At 43.7% G+C, this 16,744-nt stretch overlaps 1 protein-coding gene across 1 annotated transcript in view; it reads left to right on the forward strand.

Annotated features, from left to right (window-relative positions):
* Positions 1–15,877, forward strand: part of slc23a4 (solute carrier family 23 member 4) — a gene marked incomplete at both ends in the record, with an annotated part of 54,804 nt that extends 38,927 nt beyond the window's left edge. The window contains 7 exons of the mRNA XM_084335214.1: positions 6,476–6,596; positions 8,043–8,199; positions 9,230–9,483; positions 13,848–14,012; positions 14,636–14,744; positions 15,211–15,306; positions 15,612–15,877. Coding sequence (XP_084191340.1) covers positions 6,476–6,596; positions 8,043–8,199; positions 9,230–9,483; positions 13,848–14,012; positions 14,636–14,744; positions 15,211–15,306; positions 15,612–15,877 — 1,168 coding nt within the window. The remainder of the gene's footprint in view (positions 1–6,475; positions 6,597–8,042; positions 8,200–9,229; positions 9,484–13,847; positions 14,013–14,635; positions 14,745–15,210; positions 15,307–15,611) is intronic.
* Positions 15,878–16,744: the final 867 nt, after the last annotated feature.

A 16,744-nucleotide genomic window follows, 5' to 3' on the forward strand; every position in this document is an offset into this window, starting at 1 on the left:
GAAACGAGTCTAGATCTAATCTAATGATTCATTCTCCAGCACCTCTTTCTTCCCTCGTGTTGAACAGGATGATTTTAGTGGGTGTAGCGCGCACCAAATGTTAAGTTATTATTCCTGCTCCCTCCCATAACGAACTCTTACAAACTGGGGAGAAGATTTGGTATTACAGTAGGTAGGCAGTGTTCCTGGCTCCAAAAAGCACAGCCAAAATAACATGTTCAGACTGCCAAATCCACACCAAGACTAGGCAAAACCCATCTTCCATAATATGAGACCTTTACATTTGGACACAAAATGGTGCCAGTGAGGAAGACCACTTACAGCCTGAGGATGACCCCCATTATGGTTGAAACATGTGTTTTCAGTGCCTAAATATATCTGTGAATTTTATTTGTATTTAACCTTTAACCAGGGGTGTAAAAATTACCCAGAAATTATACTTAAGTGAAAGTATGGGTACCGTCTCAAAATCTGGCTAAAAACACACTTGAGTAAAAGTAAAAAAGTTTCAAATTTTAAATGTACTTAAGTACTAAAAAGTTAAAGTAAAAACTTTTTTTCAGACTGTCTATTCTTCTGATAGCAGGTGTTTAATGTCACAGTGACCAATCGCAGCCACTCTTATTGTCTGGGACCAAATACGGCCACGCCCCATTCCCAGTAAAAAGTGGGAATCTCTAGAATGGGTTTCGGGCGACGCTGTATACGGAAGTGGCTCTCAAGGTGACGATTAGACAACACTTTCTGTTGTCAGTAGATGGCAGCATTGGTTTAAAATTAAAAGGTGAAAATGTTGAAAACTATATGAATACATTTCCCAAGACTAAACTAATTATCTTAACAAAAGTGCGCTGGTAGCGTTACATATGTTGTCTAAGGCCCCGTTTAGACGGAAACGCTAGCAGGTGAATCCGCAAAAATATTTTTTCGGATGTGCTTTTCGTTTATACGGAAACGGCGTTTTTACGGGGTGAAACCGCAAAAAAGTGAGACTACCTTCCAGGGTGGAATTCCTAGAAACGCAAAAGCTTTGCGCTCTCGTCTAAACTGTAAAACCGTATAAATCTGTTAAAACGATGACGAAAGGGTTGTCACGGCTCTGGTCGCGCGTACTGCTTACGTCACAGGTAGCAGGTATGCGCCAGTAGCCGAGACGTAAACAAAGCAAGTATGTCTGACTATTATCAACGGAGATCACCTGAAGGCTACATTGGCAGTACTTTTAACCCTTTCACTGCCACACGACAGAAGGTTAACCCTTTACTATCACACAACCGGCTGTCGTGTGGCAGGGTTAAAGGGTTAAATACACAAGAATCTGTCCCGCAGCGTGAGTGGACCCACTGTCTGTGAGTGACTCTGCTTTGGTACAATCACATTCCCCATCCACAGTCTGCGAATCAGAGGCAGAGTAGGGCGGGTCTTCACAGCACGTCATGTGACATATGCGCCAATCGTGTGACAGCGGGGCTCCGTCGTTATAGCGTCGTCTGCACGGAGAATTCCACCCCAAAACGCTCGTCTAAACGTAAAATTAAAAGTTAAACCGCAAGATGACTTTTGCGGTTTCTGTTCACAAAACGCTCGTCTAAACGTAGCCTAAAGGGGGACATATGGTACAATTTAAGATTTGAATGATAATCGGCATATAAAGGACAACATAAAGCATCGTTAATTTGTAAGAAAACTCAATGAAAACGGTAATATTCGCTATTGTTATGAAAATGTGCTAGAATCCTATAAAAATGTGGACGCATTTGGTCTACGTTCCGTTAATCAAAGATCCCCGCTTCTAGTCTTGCACAAGGACCAATCAGCATGGGTATGGGCAGGTTCATTTTCCATTGATGGCGATTTGATTGGCTGTTTTTAAATAAAGCGTGGCCACAGGATTAATAACGTTAACGTTAGTTCGGCCAGATAAACAAATTTACTAATTAAAATGGTTGGACCTGCAAGATTTGTACTTTGTACTTTGTAGGTCTGCATTTTAAATGTAAGGAGTAAAAAGTATGTTTTTTTTCTCTGAAATGTAATTGAGTAAAAGTACAATACAAACCTAATAATACTTGAGTAAAGTACAAATCCTCCAAAACAGTACTTAAGTATTGTAACGAAGTACAATTACTCAAGTAGTTTACACCCCTGCCTTTAACACATTATTAATATTTACAATGGCGACCTGGCAAAAGGCACTGCCTTTTGAGGGATAGGGGGCAGGGGGTAAAAGAAATAAAAAGTTAAAACAGAACAAGATTAAAACAAGTTAAAACATTGTAAGACAAACAGTGTAAAACAAAAACAGCTACTGCAGACAGGAAGATACAGGTGCTAGTTTAGTAGCAGTGTGTCAGTAATCAGTATAATACATGTCCATGATTCTTTGAAAGCTGATTTGGGGATGAAATTGTCAAATATTTAGCTTTTTTGTTTAATATTCCAGTCTGTAGGCATGGCGGACTGAAATGTTGATTGACCAATAGTGTGTTTTGGGGATTTTCAGCAGGATGATATTTGAAGAATGGGTATTGTAGGTGCAAATTTACTTTAAACTACACAGGTAGGGGTAGAGTTTTATAGATGAACATAAACCAGTGTATTTCACAACGGGTACATAGGGATGGCCAGTTTATAGAGGAATATAAAGTGCATTGCAAGCAGATCGGTAGATGGCGTCACCATAGTCTAGCATGGGAAGAATTGTCCTTTGTGAATGTGAAGTTGAGTTATTTGTGTGTACCGAAGGTTATCCTATAACCCTAGTTACATGAGTACTAGCGAGCGCTCTGCTCTTAGTGGGATATTCCCCTGTCACCTATGGGGGTGGGTGGGGGGGGAACAGTGCGAAAGAGGGGACAGCACCAAACAAACGCACAGGGTGAGCAGACCGTGGGACAGAAGGGCCCGTGACTACCCGACCGTGCACCCCGCTCGCTACCAGGGAACGTACGTGAAAACATAAGCCTGTGCTACCGCTTCCACACCTCGTGGGGTCGGGGTTGTTAAACCCTGACGCTGCCCGCGAGGCGTCCCGTGGGGTCGGGGTTCCAAACCCCGACCCCGCGGGCAAAGGGGCCAGGACCCGACAAAAGGGACCTGGTGAGGTCAACGAGGCCGCGGCATTGAGACCTCTCCAGGCGTTTACGCGTGACACCACCCTTTACACCGCCAGCGCATCGGACAGGGCCTACAACAGGTGAAGGCCCTTCTCCGCCTGGCACGCCGCGAGGACCCCCTGAGGAAGAGGCTCTGAAAACTCCCGGAGGAGGAGGCTCTGTAAGGAGGTTCTCTCTCTGAGGAGGAGGCTCCGCTGAGGGGGGGGGCTCCGAAGAACTTCCTGAGGAGGCTCTGAAAACTCCCCGAGGAGGAGGCTCCGAAGCTCTCTGAGGAGGCTCTCCCCCATAATCCCGTGAGGTCAGCTGGCATACCAGGGCGACAAACACTCCAAGAGAGCAGGTTGATCCCTTAAACCCAGGCCGACAGGTAACAAGAGCAAAGCTCAACCCCTCAACCCTCGCCTGGAGGACTGTGAACTACACAGGAGTGTCACGGACCCCGACTCTGCCAGTAAACCGACCCCGCCAGTCTATTAATGCTGCTGGGTTGTGGTTCAGAGAAAGAGTTCGACACAATTGACAGATGTCATAAAATATGCGGGGGCATCCTCTCGAGGAGCCGGGGCCGAACCCGGGCTCCGCCAGAGAGTTGACTCCGCTATCAGCATACCGGGAAGACAACCACCCCAACAGAAAAAGGTTACTCCCTTAACCCATAAAAAACCGGGAAACGGGGGGCTCCAGTAGCTCACCGCATATCTCGGCGCTATTTCTGCGTCGGGGAAAACCGTGCTGCGTCACGGATCTGGTGGACTCCGAGTTCGATTCCCGGACCCGCCGTCATTTGCCAGAATGTCTTACCCTGCTCTATATCCCGTTTCACCCTGTATCTGTCGGTCATGCTTGATCAGAAAAGCGATAAACGCTAAAAAATAAAGTTAAAAAAAAATAAAAACCGGGAAACACAACTGCGCGTATACAGGCTATATAATGCAGTTAAGGCGTTTCAGGTTTAAAAAAGGGTTAACCCAGGTCGACAGGTAACAAGAGCAAGGACCGACCTGTGCTTGGAGGACCGGGAACTACACAGGAGCGCTTAGAGGGGCTGACTGCTAATAAACAACACCCCGATGGCCCCCCCCCTGCCCCGGGGAGGGAGGGGTGAAATTAATGAGAGAAAGAAAACTTCATCTAACAGTTTGCAGAGAAGGTACAATACAGTATGGCTCAATACACACAACTGTTAAGGGGATGCAGATCAGATGAAGACGTTTGTCTTGTTTACATTGGGGTCCCCCATTTTCAACTCGTAGTGGCACTTTAGGACACACAACCCGACGCTGTGGAAGGCGCGTCCCGGAGTTGGTAAGTCGAACCCTGACTCCATGTACGAGGCTTCCCGGTGTGGAACCAGGGCCTGGGGCTCTGATTCTGCCAGGGCGTCGAAGAGGAATTCCCCCGCCCCCTCCATATAGTCATCAGTCTCCATCGGATGCAATGGAGAGGCAACGGGGGAATCCCCCTCCGGGGCCAGCTGTTCCGCAGAACCGAACGCCTCCGGTCCTGCGTACTGAACTCCGCTGCCAGACCACCCGCCCCCACTGTTCATTGCCGAGTGACGAGAGCGAGCAGAGGCGGAGAGCTTGCGCCGCAAATTGTCACCCACCAAAGAGACAGTCGGAGCCGCTGCGGCTCACCTTCTTGCCACAAGCGTGGAGTCAGGGAACCCCCGCGGCGCACGGAGGAGGTCGCAACAGTGAACCGCTGGTGGAGCCCAGAACGATAGTTCCCAGGTCCCGGTGGTGATGTCATCTTAACCAAAAAAGGAAAAAACAGCAACACACAAAACTAATCTAAATACCTAACTAACAATCCTTCTGACGTGTGCCTGTAGCAATGCACTTCCGAGAAGTGAAAGAAAAGGGAAGAGCGGTAGTACGGTCACACCCCTCGCTTAAATGCATGGGTGGAAGTGGGCGTGGCGGGACAAGTGTAGGTGCATTATAGCGGAAACTTTAAAGGTCACAATAGGTGACAGGGGAATATCCCACTAAGAGCAGAGCGGGAGCTAGTACAAAATGTAACAACCAATATCAGTGAAAAGGTTATTGCATTATATCACAAAGGCCACTCTCTGTTTCATTTGTCTCTCTTGTGTGACAGAGATATGGCATAACAGATACCCATAACTGTCCCAGGAACCACTCAGCAATATCCCAGTGACCAAGTCCACAGTCCATTGGGTTTTGGAATCGCTGACCTAGATTTGCTAATCAATGGGTTACCAAGCTTAGTCAGCTCAGTTGTAAGGGTTTTAGAATATTAGCCTATAAGCACAAGACTGGGAAGTTTATTCATATTTCCACCTGCATGGTTCACTGCCCACTGGGCTTTATTATAACGGATTTATAGGATTATACTGTACATGTATTTCAGTACAACACAGTCCAACTTTTTTTTCCCTTTACTGAGAGAGTGGGTGGGTGGGTGAGAGAGTAGGGGAGAATCAGGAGAGGAAGAAGTGGTAGAAAGTGGTAGAAATATGTTTATGCCATTATACATCTGTGTTACAATAGGTATTCTATCATAGACACCCAGGCTATGGGTCACATGATGTGTGTCTTTTCAGAGCCATAACATATGGGAACTGTTAAACGAAGCTGTTTTCCATCCAGGATATAGCCATAACATAGTCGTATTATTGATTATTCTAACCACCATCTTGTTCTTTTCTTGTTCTCTTCCTCTTCTACGCCATTTTCATGTATTTAATTGTATGTTGGACCAGAGCTCGTTCTCACTTCCTGGTCAGACATTTGTGTGAACAACGTTTCTGATTGTGAACTAAGCATTTTCCTTGTATGGCCATTCAGGGAATAAATCTATGATCATTTTTATTCAACTTAGGACTCAGAAATTGTTTACCGCCGCTCATATCTCTGCTCTTATAATATTTCCGATTTGATTCCAGGCCTGCAGATGGTGGTCTTAAAGAAACACACCAACATTATGGGCATTTAGCACTCCAGAGTTGAACAAGAAGATAGACACCGATTTCCTCTCTGTGCAGAAAGCTACAGTATCCGGCTGCAAACTAGCCTAGCTTAGCACAAATTAATGGAAGTAGATATGGACCAGCTAGCCTAGCTGTGTGTCCAAAACAGCTCTCCTGGAGTTTTAAGCTAGTGGTCCATATCCGCTTCCACTCACTTGTGCTAAGCTAGGCTAGCTTGCAGCCGGATAGCTTTCTATTGAATGCACAGAAAGGAAATCGGTATCTACCTTCCTGTGAGACTCTGGAGAAGACTATAATCACATTTCCCATAATGGCATGTTCCTTTAACCATTATAAAATCTCTGGCACAGTTGAGATGGGGCCTATGTGTTGTTAATCATCTCTGTTCTCTCTCTTTACACAGGACCACGGTGCTGATCATCCTGTTTTCTCAGTACCTTCGCCACATCGCAGTGCCCTTCCCCACGTACAGCAAGGACAAGAAACTACACACCTCCAAGATCTACATCTTCCAGATTCTCCCAGTATGTTGGAAGGAATTTAGAAACAAGACTGTGAATGCTTATATTTGTGACAGATGTATCTGAACAGTGCCTCATATAGTACATTGAACTTATTTAGGAATCTAAATGAAGCGCAAAATAAAATGTACTGTATGTTGAGACAAAAACACTAAAGCAGGGGTTCTCAAGATTTTGATGCCTTTTATTTAGGGACCCAACATTGGACTGAGGGCTGCCCACAACGAAAACCTTAACTTCAAGGTACAATTTTAGAACTCACGAAAATCACTGAAATCCCTACCGGCAATGATGACATAATCTGTCTCTCGAGTATGCGATGCCCAGTTGCCATGCAACCAGTAGCCTAGTAAGGTTTCAACAAGTGTTCTGTGTTCAACTGGTTTCAACTGTGTTCTTCTAGCCGCTTCTGTGGACCCATGGGGATCATTGATAACAGTATCTGTGTTCTTCTAGCTGCTCCTGGGGACCCATGGCCATGGGGATCATTGATAACAGTATCTGTGTTCTTCTAGCTGCTCCTGGGGACCCATGGCCATGGGGATCATTGATAACAGTATCTGTGTTCTTCTAGCTGCTCCTGGGGACGCCTGATTACTTTTACCAACGGATTTCCAGTTCCGCGTTCGCGTTCTGTGATCTGATTGGCCACTGACGTTTCTGGTCGCGCCAATCTTGTGACGCCTGTTTCTATCACCGGTTAAGCTTAGGCACTCTTTTGAAGTTGGTTAAGGTTAGAGTTTGTCTTAGAGCAGGGCGATAGAACACCAGCCCTGATTCCAAACTCTAACCTTAACCAACTTCAAAAGAGTCGCCTAAGCTTAACCAGTGATAAACTAGGCGTTAGGTAGTTTGCATGCTGTTCGAGGCGGAAATGGGCACGTCACGCGATTGGGCACACATGTCACATGACCAGAAACGTCAGTGGCCAATCAGATCGCACCAGAAACGTCAGTGGCCAATCAGATCGCAGAACGCGAACGCGGAACTGGAAATCCGTTGGTAAAAAACTAGACGCCCTGGGGACCCATGGCCATGGGGATCATTGATAACAGTATCTGTGTTCTTCTAGCTGCTCCTGGGGACCCATGGGGATCATTGATAACAGTATCTGTGTTCTTCTAGCTGCTCCTGGGGACCCATGGCCATGGGGATCATTTATAACAGTATCTGTGTTCTTCTAGCTGCTCCTGGGGACCCATGGGGATCATTTATAACAGTATCTGTGTTCTTCTAGCTGCTCCTGGGGACCCATGGGGATAATTGATAACAGTATCTGTGTTCTTCTAGGTGCTCCTGGGGACCCATGGGGATCATTGATAACAGTATCTGTGTTCTTCTAGGTGCTCCTGGGGACCCATGGGGATCATTGATAACAGTATCTGTGTTCTTCTAGCTGCTCCTGTGGACCCATGGGGATCATTGATAACAGTATCTGTGTTCTTCTAGGTGCTCCTGGGCATCACTGTGTCGTGGCTCATCTGTTATATCCTGACGATCACCAACGTCTTGCCCTCTGAACCCAGCCAGTATGGCCACCTAGCTCGCACTGACCTCAAGGGAGACGTCGTGGGCCATGCTCCCTGGTTTAGATTTCCCTACCCTGGTAAGAGACGAGGCTGCTCATTTTATAAAAGTTAATGTATGGGTTGCTAACCATTTTGATAAAGGCTCATTTATGGGCTGTTAACGATTTAATATAGGCTAATTAAAGGGCTGCTAATCATTTTATGAAGGCTAATTTATGGGCCTGCTAAGCATTACAAGGGCTCCCATTTATGGGATGCTAATCATTTTTATAAAGGCTCATTTATGGGCTGCTAATTATTGTATAAAGGCTTGTTTATGGGCTGCTAATAATTTTCATAAAGGCTTGTTTATGGGCTGCTAATCATTTTATAAAGGCTTGTTTATGGGCTGCTAATCATTTTATAAATCCTCATTTATGTCTCTGAATTATCTTGGGAAGCTTTCAATAGAAGATGGAGTACTCAATAGGACATGCGACTGATCATAATGTTTATGTTTGTGTGAATACATTAGGGCTGTCCCCGACTAAGGATTTGGATGGTCGACTATGATCGGCCAAAATTTGCCGTTAGTCGACTATTGGTCGACTAAAAAAAAATCATTCCATTTGGGCTGTGGGGGGTGCTTAATGTCTGAAGGAGTCGACTGAAGGCTTCTTGTCCTCTGCAAAAGCATGCAATTGGTCCACTGATGGATACATCTTGATATTTGTCTAGTCTATAGTGTTCATTAGATGGGTGAAATCCTCTTTCAGTGCCTCTGTGCCTGTTTTCGTAGGCAGTTAGCCTCTGGTATGCGTGCCAATAGCGTTAGCCACACTTCTAGGCCTCTTTTCTTTTGGAAAGAATGATAAAAAAAAAAATAAAATAAAAAAAAAAAAAGTTTATATTCTTTTATTTAACCTTTATTTTACCAGGTAGTCACTTGAGATCAAAGATCTCTTTTTCGATATATTCGACTAAGAGGTTGGCCAGTCGACTACGGCTCCTTTCGACCGATTAGTCGACTAATCGACTAATAGGGGTCAGCCCTAGAATACATAGAATACCAAGCTTGCAGCGCTGTGAGCTGTGACATAACCCTGATCTCCTGATCCTGGTTCTCAGGCCAGTGGGGCACGCCGACGGTGAGCCTTGCAGGGGTGGTTGGCATCTTGGCCGGTGTGATTTCCTCTATGATAGAGTCTGTGGGAGACTACCACGCGTGTGCCAGGCTGTCGGGGGCTCCTCCTCCCCCTAAACACGCCATCAACAGGGGGATCGGCATCGAGGGGCTGGGCTGTCTCTTAGCCGGGGCCTGGGGCACGGGTAACGGCACCACCTCGTACAGTGAGAACGTGGGAGCCCTGGGGATCACCAAGGTGAGATGAACTACTGTAGTTAGATACTTCTGCTGCATGTGGTTTAGAGAAGCTTTTATTATGGGTAAAAAAAACGAAATCAGACCAGCAGATCCTGGTACAAGCAATTACTTGCCAACACTGGCCACCATTGTGAAAAGTTAGTTTTGATCCGTTTTCAGGCTCCTTCAGTCTTCCCTATGGTATTTCCCATTCAGCTGCAGGATGTCTCCTTATTTCCTTACCTGGACATTTAATATCACGCTTGTGAATCTCCAAGTGACTTAAAACTAAAAGGTAATGACTATTTCTGGGCCTTGATAGTCTTTGGCATGATTTATATTCCTGTCTTTTTTCCTAAAGTTGTAGTTTATGAACAAACGCCATCTAATCCCTGTTTATTCCTTGAGTTGTTTTCCCCCAAATAAGACGTGTGGCGATAAAAATTCAGTCTGATGTATAGAAGTCAAATGTTCCTTTTTGTTTTATTTATTTTGGGGTGACAGTGGCTCAGGAGGTAGAGCAGTCATCTGGAAGTGGCATTGAGCAAAACACTTAACCCCTAACTGCTCCCGATGAGCATGTTGGCACCTTACACGGTGTGTGAATGTGTGAGTGAATGGGTAATAATTTGAGGAACAAATTGTAAAGCGCTTTGGATAAAAGCGCTATATAAATGCACCATTTACCATTTACCCATGATCACCTGAGTAGTTATTATTGAAATCCTGAGCCACTCCTTGACGGTTGTAATATGTTTGTAGGTTGTGTATAGATACAATAGATACCATTTCAAGTTATATTCTTTCTATATTATATTCAGTGTTGTGCTAGTTAATGAAAAATTGTAACTCAGTTACTTTGCTAGTTACTTCATTTAAAAAGTAATGCGTTACTGTGAAAAGTAACTATTTAGTTACTTTAAAAAAAATTATTATTGCTCCCATTAATGCCCTTACAGATTCTTACAGTCAACATCTGTTGATCATTTTGACAGTTTCCACTAATCTCTCCCTCTCCTAGTATGTCTCTTGCTCTCTGTCTCTCATTATCCCCCTTTCTTCCTCACTCCCCTTCCTTCCTTCTTCCTTCCTTCCTTCCTTCCTTCCTTCCTTCCTTCCTTCCTTCCTTCCTTCCTTCCTTCCTTCCTTCCTTCCTTCCTTCCTTCCTTCCTTCCTTCCTTCCTTCCTTCCTTCCTTCCTTCCTTCCTTCCTTCCTTCCTTCCTTCCTTCTTTCCTTCCTTCCTTCCTTCCTTCCTCCCTCCCTCCCTCCCTCCCTCCCTCCCCCTCCCTCCCTCCCTCCCTCCCTCCCTCCCTCCCTCCCTCCCTCCCTCCCTCCCTCCCACACACACACACACACACACACACACACACACACACACACACACACACACACACACACACACACACACACACACACACAGTGTAAAGCATTTTTTTTCTCTATCTCTCTCTCTCTCTCTACAATATCTTACTCACGGCCTCTTGTTACTCTCTCCCACTCTCTCTCTTTCTCCCTCCCTCCCTCCCTCCCTCTCTCTCTCAATCTCTCCCTCTCTTTCTGAATGCACACACACAACACAAATACTTACACACACACGTGGTTGCCTGTATGAGGTCTGGTTTGATGAAGAATATTGAGAGATGGCTCTGAGCCCCCTTCCTGGTAACATAATCAATGAGAATGAGAGAGAGAGAGAGAGCTTAGGTTCTAGGTTGAAAATAAGTGCATGAATGGCCTTGATGTCGCTGTTGGAACGTTTCATTATAAGCGCCTTGCAAGTTGCAACGTTGGTTAAGATACATCCTTACACTATTGCCAGTAGTGTATTAGCCATTAGCTAGCTTACTTACAGATACTTGTGGTGGAGGTTGTAGCTGTGTTCAACTTCTGAACGAGCCTGCCAGCTTGATTTCAGCCAGGCAGAAAACGGGTCCAGAAACTAAAGTTTTAATCCACACCACAATATGTAAACAAAGGTTTTAACCATCCAGGTTTTGGGAGCATGTCTATGTTCCCCGGGTCCTATGTTCCCCGGGTTCTATGTTCCCCGCTTTGATTGATTGATTGATTGAACATTTTAGATCACCAGCCCTGATTCCAAACTCTAACCTTAACCAGTTCGAAAGAGGGCCTAAGCTTAACCGTTCGAAACAAGGCGGACATTAATAATTAACTAAATAATAAACATTTATAAAATGTTCAATCTATTAATCAATCAAAGCGGGGAACATAGAACCCGGGTAACATAGGACCCGGGGAACATAGGGATGATCCCCAGGTTTTAACAGAATACTGCAGTCCAAATGTATTTCCGATGCTTGATTCTTCTCTCAGACCGACGCAATGTCTTGAAACTATTGTTTATTGGCGACACAAGTATAGTAGCAGTCAGTGTGTAAACAAACATGCCCATGGCCGCCTAGTTATAGTATATATATTTTTTTTTTTTTTTTTTTTTTTTCTTCTTTTTTTTGGACAGGCAAGGGGTGGCAGATTTTTTTTTTTAAATTTAATGAACCTGTACGTGCAATTTCCTGCAATATAGAGCCTTCAATCTTGACCAATAAAGCTGCTCTTTTCACTATAAAACTCAGTTTATATTGCAGTATGATAGCCAATTACTATAATAATAATAATATATTAATATATATATACTGTATACACTGTATATTGATTTTTCGCTAATTTATTTTTATTAAATCAATCTCCTTTCAAATAGGCCAAGTTTTTAATAAGAAAGAGAAAAAAATATATATTTCCATTACCTGTAACTCTTGTGTCTCTTTCTCTCCTTCTCTGCCTCCTCCCTGAGTCTGCAGTGCACAGTCATGACATCGATCTCCAAAAAAAAAAAAAAGTAAAAGAAAAGTAAAAAAAAATTAAATAAAAAAATGGAGGCCCCTCGTCACTAAAGGCCCACGGGCCGCGGCCGTCGTTAATCCGGCCCTGCTCGTCTGCCATATAGATAGCGTTAACGTTTGCAAATGAAGTCAACGTCATCCAGCTCACACCATATATCTAGATAACGTTAGCTAGCGGCTAGCACTAAAGCTAACGCCAACCAGAGAGGGAAACGTTATTATTATTTATTAGAGGAAACCGTATGACCAGATCGCATTTCGGGACCGTGAAACACTTTTATTGTATTGCGTGGTAGAACCGTAGAAGTTCTACCACTCAGTAAAGACATGTCTAACATAATCCTTTTATTTGAACAACTTACTGGAAAAGCCTGCCTGCCTGCCACCAATATTATGACACACTCTGTGGGCTTTGATATTTACACTCAGCCTACCTGCAGCCAGACTGCAGCGCTGTGCGCAAAGGTCTAAGCGCTGGAGATGGGAGGCACTGGATCAAACCATAATGGGGCAGGGGGGGGGGGTTCGCAATCTTTGGAAACTTAAAAACTTGTTATTAAGTGTCATTGCGTATTATTAATTTGATTGAAATTACGTAGTTATGGTTAGATTTATATATTGGGGGGGGGGCACATCATATTTTTCATATGATCAAAAAGTGGGGGTGCAAAATCAGATGTTTGCCCCCCCAAGCTCAATACTGGTGGGGCACTTGCTTCGACTGCTCCATTATGTAGGCGTCTATGAACACGCCCACAACGTGTCTCCTGCACTCTCCGCACACAGGAGTCAGGACTGATCGCTATCGCTTGCTACCAACCTACATACAAATAACGCAGTAACGCAGTAACGAACCATTTAGTAACGGTAACGGAGTTACTGAATTTAAAAAGTAATGCGTTAGAGTTTCAAGTTTCAAGTTTCTTTAATAGTTGTCATACAGAAGTACAGAATACTTTTGTACAAAATGCTTCTTACTGTTGCGCTCCAGAGACTGTGCATGACAAGATAGTATGAAATAAAAACATAGTAAAAATTAGAAGAAAAAAAAGAGGTCACAGTGTTCAGTTTAGACATATGTACAATGTTCGTAGACGTAGTTACCATACAATATACAATACTGTGCAGTGTACTAATATACAATACTATATAGTGCAAGGCATAAATGGACGAGGTGCAGTTTAGGTACAATTCACAGTAGGTGTACGAGTTGTAGTGCAAATCCTTTATCAATAAATATAAAGTGTAAGTGTGTTTGTGTGATCTAAAGTGTGGAGAGTGGGTCTAAAGTGTGGAGAGTGGGTGCTGCAGTGTGTTGTTTGTTTGAGTGAGTGTGTGTGTGCGTGTGGGTGTGTGTGCTGTGTGCATTTGATGGTTGTTGCATAGTGATTATTGTTCGTTTAGCGTACTAGTTTAGAGTACTAGTTACTGCCAAAAGTAACAGCGTTACTGTAACGCGTTACTTTGTAACGCGTTAGTCCCAACACTGATTATATTATATTCTATCTTTTTGGTTTTCAGGTTGGCAGTCGCATGGTGATAGTAGCCAGCGGTGTATTGATGGTCATCATGGGCGTGTTTGGTAAAGTAGGCGCTGTCTTTACCACCATCCCAACACCGGTCATAGGAGGAATGTTCATGGTCATGTTCGGGGTCATTTCTGCTGCTGGAGTTTCTAATCTACAGGTAAATAGCTATCAACTATTATATATTTTGCGAGCACGGGGAGAACATGCAAACTCCACACAGAAAGGCCCGGGAGATACCCCACCTGGGTAACTGGCAACGCGGAAACCTGGTCCCCAAGCGGGAATCGAACCCTGAACCTTCTTGCTGTGAGGCGACAGTGTTAACCACTACACCACAATATATATAATATATACAGTATATGTTATTTTTTTTCTTACAGCTTGTGTTTGCTCGACAGTGCCTAAAAATTATTATGATACAATAATTAAAATACTATTTATATGCATAGTAAATATGTTTTGTAAACAAATTACAGGCTCTGCAAATGTAAACACACCCCCCCCACCCCTCAGCCCGAAATTGCACTGTGCACCTTTAACTATTAATAATAATAATAATAATAATAATAATAAGAAGAAGAAGAAGAAGAAGAAGAAGAAGAAGAAGAAGAAGAAGAAGAAGAAGAAGAAGAAGAAGAAGAAGAAGAAGAAGAAGAAGAAGAAGAAGAAGAAGAAGAAGAAGAAGAAGAAGAAGAAGAAGAAGAAGAAGAAGAAAAAATGGTCACAACTGTTCTGAAGATATGTTGATGAACGCATCTCTTTCTTATCTATTTTTTACAGTATGCAGACATGAACTCATCGAGGAACATCTTCATCTTTGGCTTCTCTATGTTCACTGGTCTGGTCATTCCTAACTGGATCATCAAGAACCCCAATGCCATAGCAACAGGTGACTCATACTTAACAGGATACATTAGAAGGAACACGCCGACATTATGGGTAATGCGCTTACCATCTTCTCCAGAGTCAGACAAGAAGATAATATCCTCTGTGTTCTGTGCACATTCCCCATAATGTTGCTGTGTTCCTTCAACATGTTTTATAAAATGTGTCTTAGCTTGGCACTTATTGTCATTATGTCATTATTCTTTAGGTTTAGTGTCAAAAGGACGAGATAGAGGAAGATGTTCCCCCACAATATGTTGCACCTGTCAATCTCTTTAATATAATCATAATATCAGCAGCATTAGCAGCATCTTGCCCCCTAACTTCCTTGTTGTGATCTCTAGGTGTGGTGGTTCTGGATAAGTTGTTGCAGGTTCTTACTGTTGTGACCTTGTTGTGATCTCTAGGTGTGGTGGCTCTGGATCAGTTGTTGCAGGTTCTTACTGTTGTGACCTTGTTGTGATCTCTAGGTGTGGTGGCTCTGGATCAGTTGTTGCAGGTTCTTCTGAACACCAGTATGTTTGTGGGGGGCTTCTTTGGTTTCATACTGGACAACACCATCCCAGGTAATCTTCCTCTCTTCATATACGTTTAACTTTTAACCTTTAACTATGTTTATAAGAGGCATGGAATATAGCTGTAGACTGTAACTTTTTTAAATAATATATTTAAGTGTAGTGCAAATGGTACAGCAAATGTTCTAGGCGTAACACACCTGGGTTCATCTACCTCTCGTAGAGGAAACAAAGCATCTACTGGTCAAGCCCAAGGCTATTCCATTAGTCTTACAGTACAAGGTTTCAGGCAGGGCTACTCTACTTTGATTCGAGAAAAAAAAGCATCTTAAACTACCTCGTTTTGTGTCCAATAGGATCGAAACGCGAGCGAGGCATCATAGCCTGGAACAAGGCCCACAAGGACGACTCCAGCAACACGCTGGAAAGCGGAGAGGTCTACGATCTGCCCTTTGGCATCGGTTCTCACTTCACCTCTTCTTCCTGGATCCGCTACGTACCTTTCTGCCCTCCCAGCGCGCCCAGGCCCCTGGGTGGCCCAGAGGCAAACGCTAACGGACTGAAGACCAAGCAGCTGCCTGATCGGGAGCCGACACAGATCATCATCTCTGTGACTTTATGAGTGGTTCTTGGACTGGTCTCAGAGTTCACCAGGACACCAGTGTCTCTCAAACTCCGGGCAGAGGATCAAGGCAGTGGGGCTGTTTTTGAGTGGTCCCTGCTGGATAGTTGACATACATACCGGTAGTGTGACCTTGGAATTATACGTTTATATCTGACTTTTTTTTTTTTTTTGGTGTAGCTTGACAAACAGGTCAGCATGTGGGTGAAGTTTAAAGGTTATTTAAAGGTGCTATAGACTTTTATGTCGATTTGTTAAAAATTATAATAATAATAATAAATCCACAGAGCTTTTACAAAGGTATGGCATAAAATATGAAATATATTTCCCCCCAAAAATATTGATTAATGAACAATTGAATGAACATTTAAAAAATCTTGGTGGGTCCAAAATGTATTTAGTTGTTTACATGTTATGTGCATGTATCCCCTCCCTACTTCCCATTTCCCCACGTGGAATGCAACTGATTGGATAAACGACATGCTGGTGCTCTAGTGCGACATCTAGTGGCTGAATGTTATCTATAGCACCTTTAAGAAGGAAAAACAAGCAGTACAGTATGTGCTTTTAAGTGGTTCCTGAAGGTGGTTGCTTGGCAGTCCCTAAGTCAGAAAGAGGAACATTTGTTTGGGTCTCTCGTGGACCTTGTGTCTTTGTCCCGAGACACTGTACTGTAACAGCACAGTGCAGAGTTATTTTATTGTAAATTGTTTCGTGAACAAATTGATTCGTGAACAAAGTATGTACATTTCTCTCTCTGATAAGTCAAGGGATTTTGAATGTTAAGCGTCAATTTAAAAAAAGGAAAAATCTCTTGCCAAAACTTACCATTGCAAATCAGGTTATCCCAATGTCAGTGGTGTCAAT

This window comes from Notolepis coatsorum (assembly GCF_963971535.1).
Source record: "Notolepis coatsorum genome assembly, chromosome: 18".
NCBI lineage: Eukaryota > Metazoa > Chordata > Actinopteri > Aulopiformes > Paralepididae > Notolepis > Notolepis coatsorum.